Below are 10,344 nucleotides of genomic sequence, written 5' to 3'. Positions count from 1 at the left end.
CTAATGATAAAATAAATTATTTAGAAAAGTTTTTTCTTGAGGAAAAGTCACAGGGAAAGCAGTTAAACCTGACTTTTTCTGATATAAAAAAAAGCCAATTTTTATGTTTATAAAATATTTTGAATGAAAAATATTAAAATATGTACAAAATAAACTATTTTGAACACTCTTTTTTATTATTTATAAAAAAAAAATATAGTTCTGGCATAAACAATGTTAAATTTTAACTGACTTAATTTTGCGAATGCATCTTTTTTATTTATATGGATATCTTAAGATCAGTTCTTGCGCTAATGTTGCTAATGCACCATTTGAGTGAAAAAAAAATTGTTAAGGAAAAATTTTCTGTTAGCAAACCCTTTGTTAAATATTTCGAATATCACCACTGGTCATAAACACTTACTTCCATGCTATAGTATGTTTTCAAAAAGTCAAATGCATGGACTCCACAATTTTGTGAATTGAATCCATTGGACATTTTCATATTGGATCAGTTTAAAGCCACTGTTGCCTAACTGAAGATTTATTTGTTAGGCTAATCTGGTGCCTAACAAATAAATCTTTATCAAAGGATTGTGGATGATTGTTCAAAAATTCAGAATATTCTAAGATTTTTTGGACAGTAATTGCTAAGTTGTTTTGAGACATATATTGTTCATGTTACTTATTTTGAACATTTTTGTGATATAGACATCAATAATCATTCTCATCAAAAACATTTGCCATGTTCAGTAATAACTAGAAAAATAATTTCTTAAGGTTTCTGACTTGTTTAAGTATGTATAAATCATGCTATAGCTCAAAACTATTTTTGACCTAGTGTTTGACTTTTTTTTTAATCAGAGTAAGTTGTAGAATATACACATTTTGACTATACATTTTAGAAACATCTTGTATTTCATGATCAGTTGGCAATTGTTACTGTAAATCCTTAACATAATTGCTCATGAGTGATTACATTACTGTTTTCAATGTAATTTTTATTAGAAAACATTTCACATAATTTCCCATGAGCAGTTATGTGGGACTGCTGTTATAAGAATAATCAATATAGGTAAATTTTTTAATAGCATTTTTTTTACTTTAGTCTGTGATAATAATAGTAAACTTTTGTTCCAGATTTTTCATTTTCTTATATTTTGGCAATTAAAGGAAATAACTGCTTTTTCTATTGTTGAAATTTGATGGTAAACTATACTTTCTTTAGATTATTTTTACAGTTTATCCACTTTTTCCACTCTTGCTGTACTGGGTTAAATTACAAATAATCAGTTTTGAATTCAGTGAAAATTGTCATTCTTATATTATTTTAAAAAATTTTATCTTGGTATTTTCTCAACAATCAATCTGTAAAGATGGATTTTTTTCACCTGTTCCATAAGGTTTTTGTCGCAAGCTACCATAAATTTTGAACAGAAAACATTTCTTATTACTGTTAGTTGATGTCTATCCACAAGTATACATATCTGTCAAAAAGTAACAACAACAAACTTATTCCATATGTAATTTGACATCCATAAATGGGTTGTTGCTAGGAAATGGTCTATACAAATTTGTTTTGTCAGAAACTAGCCTTATGATAATGAAATGCCTATTGGTGAGTGAATAGATAAAACTGACTGGTCACAGGTTCTTTGTGCCTCACCTACAGATGGCCAAGTGAAGTTTTCTAGGCTTTCTTTGTGTCTAAATAGGAGGCAATTTACAATAGAAAATCCTCCTGCGGGGTGCCCACTCTCTTGACAATATTGTCCAAGTGTTACCTTGTCCCACAATCCAATCTGACTATGCTACTAAAAGGAAAACATTTCACTTAATCATCCATGGACTATTAAGTGAGGTTGTTTACATAGGTGATTATGTGAGAATTTATAGTACCAGGCATGTTTTGCAGTTAATTTTGAATTATTAGATACCAATTTTATTAATGAAATATTTTTGGATATCATATTTTGAATATGTATACAGTGGAACCTCACTTAATGAGTATAATTTGTTCCAGAATCTTACTCATAATGTGAAACACTTGTTAAGAGAAAGTTTTTCCCATATAAATTAATGTAAAATACAATAATGTATTCCATGTCGAAAAAACACTCAAATATTTTATATATAACATTTATTGAAAGAAAATTAACAATATACATTGTGATTCATCTTCATCTTTTCTTCTAGCATGGAATGAAACAACCTGGAATGCAAATTTGAATTGGAATGCAGAAAACAAAAAAATCACATATAGTATGTCTGATAAAGATGCCAAATGATATGCCAAATTCTTGAGCTATGTAAAGGCTATAATTAAATATTAGAAATTAATTAATTTGACTAGATGTAGGCAGTTATTCTGCCATCTCATATTAAATTTAATAATTATAAATAATTAATTTTTAATTTAGACATTTTTAAAATTTAATTGGAATTGGTCATTAAATTTAGTACGAAATGGCATGTTTATTATATAACAGGCTATGATTGTCAATGTTTATACATAATATGTATGAACACAAGTTTGGAAAAATGTTTGATCACAAGCAACACTAAGATGCTAGCGGAACGAGTGCTAGCTGATGGAACATGCACACAACCCAGGATTTCCCTCTCCTTGTCACTTGTTATGCGAAACATCACTGCGTTAAGAGAGTCAAATTTTTACAATTTGTTTTGCTTGTTATGCGAGGTGGTTGTTAAGGAGGTTTCACTGTGTATTGATTTTATATATATATATCAATGTATTAAGAAGAGTGTTCAGTCCTGGTACAGCTATCAGCCAATATTTTGAATAAACTGAATATTGTGTATAAGCTTTTACATTGAAAGATTTACAGTTTCACTTTTGATTTTATCATTTTTACTGACTTTTTGGAAAAAACATCCTTGATAAAGACTCCATGAAAAAATTTGATGTCAAAATCCAAACTATGAAAAGTTCAGATTTAGATGCAGTTCAAATATAAATCTCTTGAAACAGATTATTATTATTTTTGTACAAATGCAGCTTTGAATGAAGTAGTTGGGATATTATCAAAGTTGTAGACCATGCTCATAGGAGTAAAAAAATCCAAACTAACCAATGGTTTACACATTACCCTTTGTGAGATATAACCTCTTGAAATTGGCCTATCTGGAATTTTGAAGACTCTCAAAAATGGAGTAAAATTTAAAAGTGAAAAAAATCTAGAACTATTTCTCAAAAACAATGCTAAAAATAACTGTTTTCCACTCTACTAGAAATAGCTAAAATATCTTAAAATATGAGAAATGGCATTGCATTGACTACTTCAGGGCATGATTGGAGTTGTGCTGTGCACTCCATTAAGCTTATTGCATATTTAATAAGCAGCCCAGTCAGATATTCAGAGGAAATATCTTGTCTAGGGAAGTCTAAAATTTGGGGGTTCAGAACTGTAATTTTAACATTATTTCTCATTTTGATTTTTGTTTTTAAATTTGAAACAAGAAATGTTTTATGCTAGCTAGACTGATCTTGTTGTACAGCTATGTGAACACATTCTCATTTTTCAGTTTGAGGTTTAATAATTTTTAAATTTAAATTTTAGACAGTATACATGATTTTGGTTATAAGGTACATTCTATAAGTAAATTTATAATTTGAGAATGTAATGTTTGTTTGTACTGAAGATTAGGTTTTTCCATTCTGAAAGTGCTATGCTAACATAATAATAAAATAATAATTATAGTAATACAGTTACACTTTATTGAAAATTCTTAATATATTTTAAAAATTTTATAGTCTGAAACAACAGATGACAGGCAACTGACTATTTTCTCACCATCTGATGTATTGGAATGTGTTGTTCAGGAATGTCCTAGACTTCTTTGCCGAGGTAAAATAAAATTGATAATTAATTGTGATTGATTAAAAAATATTTATTTAAATTACTTGTAAACATTGCACAATTAAGTTAATAATCTAAACAAGATTCTGAAACAAGAAAACAAACTTAGATTATAATTTTAAAAAGTTTGTATTATTGATGTTAAGTAGTTTTAAATACTTGTTTTGTTTATTCCAAACTTGACTTATTATTCTTCTAAGATGTTTTTCCCATGGTGACACAATTATTTCCACACTAACCAAAAAACTAAAAAAAAATGTTTGGTCATCTTTTGTTTCCATTTCTGTTCTTCTAAATTCCTTTCTTTCTTTTTTTTTTTATTTTTTTGTCTCCACATGTCTAGATCTAGAATTTTTTCCTGCAGCATACATTTAAAAATTTTTTTTGTATTATTTTCTCCTTTCCCATTCTTTTGACATGCCTGTAGCACCTCATTTTTTTTACTATTTGTATTATTGTTCATTTTGTTTGTATTATTTTTCTAATAGTTTTATCTTTTATTTTCTGTAATCTGGATATTTTTTGTTGATCTCTCTCAATAATCTACAGTTGACCCTTCCCATAACACTGTTGATTATTCCGTTTTATATGAATTCCATGTTGTACGAGTCACTTAGATTTTACAAATACATGAGCTGTTCACAGCCTGGCACATGTATTTATAAAATCTAAGTGACTCATACAACATGGAATTCATATAAAACAGAATAATCAACAGTATTATAGGGAGGTCTACTGTATTTGAATTCTCAATATCTTTCTTTTATATGTTTCACTTATATTTTGTGTTTCTGCACTATACAGTATAATCTGTACTGTATAGTGCAGATTATACTGTACAATAAAAATCATTATGGTTCCCATAACGCAATTGCGGATATGGCACAATTCAAGAGCTACTTGTAAGTTTTTTAAGTTTTTGAACGGCGTACTTCCATGCTGAGGGTAGGCATGGAAGCATTGATGTGGAACCATATGATTTTTATTGGTTAAAGGATAGTGGCTTATAATAATAATATTTAATGGTTGTATGTTATTTATTTTTACATTTATGTATTTTTATGCTTTAACTTTTATTTTAATTAGTTGCTACATTATTGGTATTTATCTCTTTGAATTTGAATTTGGTGTTCTATTTTTTGTTATTCCAAATTTGAATGTTTAAACCTGAAGATGATCTATGGAGCAGATCGAAAACGTTAGTTTTTTAATAAAGCTCCCTTGGCAAAAAATAAGGTGTTTGTTACTTGAATAATTATTTTGCTGAGTACGTTTCTGTTCAATGTTATTGATTTCTTTATCTGTGACTTCAATTAGTGTACCTATTTCCATTTGCCCCTCCCTTATTGTCCATACAATTTTTGTCTTTCTTTATTTGGGAGTTTGTTGTAATATTCCTTTTGTTTTGTTACACAACCCAAACAAAGAATACTTCAGTCACTTCTTGATTTTAAACTGTATTATATTTTAAATATATTTACTGCCTTTTTTCTTTTACATACATTTACAGAAACTGTAACTGTTGTGTTAAACCATGAACATAAATAACACAATAAAAATGCTTGAATAAAATTTAAAGAAATGAATATTTGACAAAAGCATAAGTGGTTAAAAAAAACTTCGGGCATCCCTCTAGCATTGCAGCATTGACAGAAAATACTTGGACACTTGTGATTGGTGTACAGTACATATGTACTTGCATGAATGTGCTTACACACTAATAATCACAAGTACTAATACTATATAATTACATACAATAATATAACTATATATATATATATATATATATATATATAATTGTATCACCTTTTGCCTGTATTACTACATTAACATATTCACACATTGTATTGATAAGAATCTGATGATCATGTTGAGTGATTCCATTCCAAACTTCCTGGATTTTTTGACAAACCAATCACTGTCCATTGAAGTTATTTCCACAGAACTTTGTTCTCCCACAGATTTTTCAATGGGAGAAAGATATGGATGTATAGTTATTACACAAAAGTAATGTCTTACTTTCTTATTTAAGTTTGGTATCAGTTTTTTAGAAATTACAAGAAATATAAAAATTTTATTTTTGAAAATTTTTATGATTAAATGAAACAGTTTTAAAATGAATCTGATTTAGTTATCTAGATGGCCAACTCAACATATCAATACAGTAGAGCGTCGATTTTCTGAAAGTCAATCATCCNAGCAATTATTTATTGTGACATTGTCACAGTGCTGGGTTGCAATTTTTAATCATATTTTTAATTTATTTAATTTAAATTATATCCTCTCTACCTCAGATTAGTGACTTGTAGTGACTTGCCCCTGTACATCATACTTTTCCTTTAACAACAGAGTTGTACCAGTCATGTAACACCTTTCAGGGGAAGTTTCAAATTGAAATAACGTGACTTCCAGTTTGTATCGGATGTTTGTATATACTTAATTGGGGCCTCCTAAGCTTTCCATATCAGGTCTCGTCTTTCATCTGTCTTTCCTTAATCTTGGTGATGACAGTGGGAATTTATAGGTCTACAACTTTTTCAAATTGCAGCCCAATTATATTTGTAAATTTGAATTTTAACCTATATTATTTTTCTTTGTTTCCTCATTATTGATTAGTGAATATAGTGTGGTTCTAAAATATTTGGCCAAGCTTTGGGAGCATATTTTAAGCTTGTTCTGTATATTTGTAGCCTATTCTTATGAATAACTGTCATGTAAACACAGAGTCATAAACAGTGGTGATATTCAGCAGGTTCGCACAGGTTCGGCCGAACCCGTTGTTAACATTTTAAAATTTTTCCGAACCCGTTGTTAAACACACAACATTTCTCAGTAATTAAACTAGAGCCTTATACCCTGTTCGCCTAGTGCAACCTCCATCGACCGTTTCAATCTCGACTAAAACGAGGTTCAATCGCGATCGACTCGAGAGAGTTCGNTAAATGAATATTATGATATATAAATGAAAACAAACTAACTATTGTTTTTTAGGAGATTAAAAATTATTTTAATTATTTGTTTTTGAAGGATAAATTTATGATTTCATCAAATTCAAGTAAAAAAGAATGTGATATCTTTACCAAAGAATTGCCCTTTGATAGATATAAAAATGTGATCACTCAGTTCTTTTCCAGTGAAGGGGTAAGATTTTTTAAATTCAAATTAATATGCTTTAATTTGATTTTAAAATATTTAATCTGTAATGCCATATGTTTTAATTTTATATTAACAGCTTATAACCATGTTTAATTAGAATATAAGTAAATTTATAAATAGCAAACATGCTACATTACCTTAAACTATAAAAGAATTGCAATTAAAACAAAAATAAATTTTTGCTTTGTCTGCATGAATTACATTTTAAGATAACAGTTGCTGATTAGATTTGATAAAAAATATATCGCTTTATAAGAATATTATAAATCAAAATTTGGTCATTTGTTATCTCTAAAAATAATAATAATAATAGCAGATTCCATTTGTTTATAGAGAATAATATATTTGGAAACAAGCAAATATTTATTGTGACATTGTCACAGTGCTGGGTTGCAATTTTTTTTCCTTCTTTTAATTCTTAAAAAGTCATGCAACTTCTAGTCTAGACTGGAATATATGTAGTTAATCGGAAGTATAATTAACTCATAAACTGTCAGAATATATTTGTATTTATTAATTTTTATGTAACAGCTTTTTTTTTTTTTTTAAATTTTTCTATTGGAGAACTTGAAATGAAAATGAGCAATTATTTATTGTGACATTGTCACAGTGCTGGGCTGCAATTTTTTTTCCTTCTTTTAATTCTTAAAAAGTCATGCAACTTCTAGTCTAGACTGGAATATATGTAGTTAATCGGAGCCTCTGCCCCTTAAACTTTTCATATTTGGTCTTGATTTTCATCTATCTAACTCCATTTTCAAGATTAACAAAGGACAGATGGACTGATGGATGGACAACAGTGGGAATGTATGCCTGCAATTTTAAAATTGCAGCCCAATTAGTAGTTATTTTTATTTTTTTGTCAAAATGTATTTCTACATTTGTGATGCTCAAAATCATTAGAAAAAGAGATTGATTGGAATTAGGCACATCCATTTAAAAGATGTTTTGATTTAATATCAGATATACTGGAAAATAAATATTTGCTATTATCCTCTTTTTGATGAACTGGTCCTTATCAGCAAATTTTATAAGTACAATAACTTTTATATCTGAGAGTATATACAGTATAAGGGTGGATCAATAAATAACTAGCCACGTTGTTGCTTTTGGCTAGTTATTTATTGATCTATCATTAAATTATTTAATTTATGATTACTCATTTTGATATTGATGATATATTTAGCAATATAAATTCAATAATGATTTCAGATCTATAATTTCATTTTGATATGGTTATTGTACTAAATGAATGATGACTTAAATTTTGTTTTCTTCTTAATTAGAAAAAGTAGTTAAATGACTCAATTTAAAAGTGAAATATGATGATTAAAATGTTGTCAAACTCCTCACTTTTTCCCATCTTGCTCTAAATTTAAGTTAAAATTACACTGAGAAACATTTGATTAAGTTATTCTGCAATAATCTACATATTATTTTATTTAGAAATATAATTATCATTAAATGGATTAAAATACATTAATTCTGTATGTATGTATGTATGTATGTATGTATGTGTGTGTTTGTTTGTTTGACTTATTATATGATGGCTTTTATGTTGAGGTAGTATTTGAACTTGAAAATTTTTACAGGATCTGCATCAACAAGAAGTAATTGGTCAACTTCAAGCCGAAATAACTAATCTTACTAGTGCTGTCGATCTGTTGTTAAGAGAGCGACAATCTGCACATAGACAGGTAAAGAATTTCCATTTATTTATTAAATTATTAGGTTATTTTAAGAAATGAAACTTCTGTTACAAAATTCCATAATGTGTTAATGAAAACAATAATTGGTATCCATAATATAGAGTTTATAAAATATCTTTATTCTTAATTTGAAATTTCATATTTAACAAAAAGATTAAATTAACAGATGTAAATGTAATCATAACATGACTCTCTCATCTCAAAACTATATTTCCATGACACTTTGATTTAAATTATTGTAAAGTAGTGGCAGTACTGTGAGATAATGTTGTTAAAGTATATAAACTTTATATATTTTTGTGAATATCTAATAATACATATACTTCATTCAAGTTTTTTTTATTTATTAAATGGAGTTGTCAATGATGATTGCCTAAAAGTGTCAAGTTGTTCAAGAAATATATGGAGGATATTGCTATATCAATGCAGGATTTGATGCAATAATGATGCTTAAATTGCATTAAATTATGTTGTATGATAATTAAATATGTGTTCTTCATTTATAAAAGAAACATACCAAATGTAGAATTATCCATATAAAATTTAAATATTTCCTTAGCTTGACCAGCAAATACTGAAAAGAGAGAGATACTTTCATGTTCAAATTTATGATGTGCAAAAGTTGATAATGTTTGCAGTGCTCTCTCTCTCTCTCTCTCCCTACAAAAAAGTCTTAAGTGATCAATCTACTTGTTAGACATCTACAACTGTTAACTTACAAATTTCAATTAATGACAACAAGACAATATTTTTTCTATTATCCTTCAGTTGCATACATTGCTATATTATAGTTAATTTTTAAAAATAATAATATTTTTTTATTTTATTTACAATTACTTGAACAGAGGAAGTATTTAGCTTGTTGATTGACCAATTAAAATTAGTTTGGAGAGACAGTGATTTCAAATTACTGTAATCATAACTTCAGCAATATGTCTACATAAACTGTTGACATAATTGATAGTATCCTTATAAGCCCGATTCTTTAAAAAATATATATATATATATATATACACTCACTGCCAAAAGTTAAGCATGGAGCAATAAACTGCGAAAAAATCGACAAATACAGCTGTGATTGACACAAAATGCAGCAGGACAGTAGCAAATATGTTTATGCATGAAACAACACAGAGAGTTACATAGAAAAATGAAAACAATATTGAATTTTCATAAAGTATAAGATGAAATCATATTGGAATCATTAACAAAACGATGTTTAAATCCAAAACAAACAAACAAAACCGACATTAGTAGGGTAAATGGTCACCCCTTATCCTTACACAAAGTTTACAGCGTGTAACCATGCCTACCATGAGGTGATCAATTACTCCAGAGTCAAATAAGTGCCATTCCTCCTGTAGAGCAGTTTGCAACTATGTGAGAGTGGCAGGGGGTGGGAAACATGCACACACAGCACGGCCGAGGGTACCCCAAAGATTCTCAATGGTATTGAGGTCTGGCGAATACGCCGGCCAATCCATACGCGCTATTCCTTCACTCTCGAGGTAGTCGTCGACGAAGGCAGCTCTATGGGGTCGTGCGTTATCATCCATTAAAACAAAAGCAGGACCAACTGCTGCAGCATACAATTTCACAGTGGGTTCGAGGACTTCATC

General features: G+C 28.6%; 1 protein-coding gene across 1 annotated transcript in view; it reads left to right on the top strand.

The window, feature by feature from the left end:
• The window catches only part of LOC111642690 (methylmalonic aciduria and homocystinuria type D homolog, mitochondrial-like), a 62,240-nt gene that overhangs the window by 48,939 nt on the left and 2,957 nt on the right, over positions 1-10,344 (top strand). The window contains exon 4 of the mRNA XM_023389069.1: positions 3,755-3,848. Coding sequence (XP_023244837.1) covers positions 3,755-3,848 — 94 coding nt within the window. The remainder of the gene's footprint in view (positions 1-3,754; positions 3,849-10,344) is intronic.

This window comes from Centruroides sculpturatus, unplaced genomic scaffold, assembly GCF_000671375.1.
Source record: "Centruroides sculpturatus isolate CEXI.00-Female unplaced genomic scaffold, Cexi_2.0 scaffold1722, whole genome shotgun sequence".
Classification (NCBI taxonomy): Eukaryota; Metazoa; Arthropoda; class Arachnida; order Scorpiones; family Buthidae; genus Centruroides; species Centruroides sculpturatus.
Note: the sequence above shows the minus strand (reverse complement) of the source record. Positions and strands in the feature narration are given on the sequence as shown.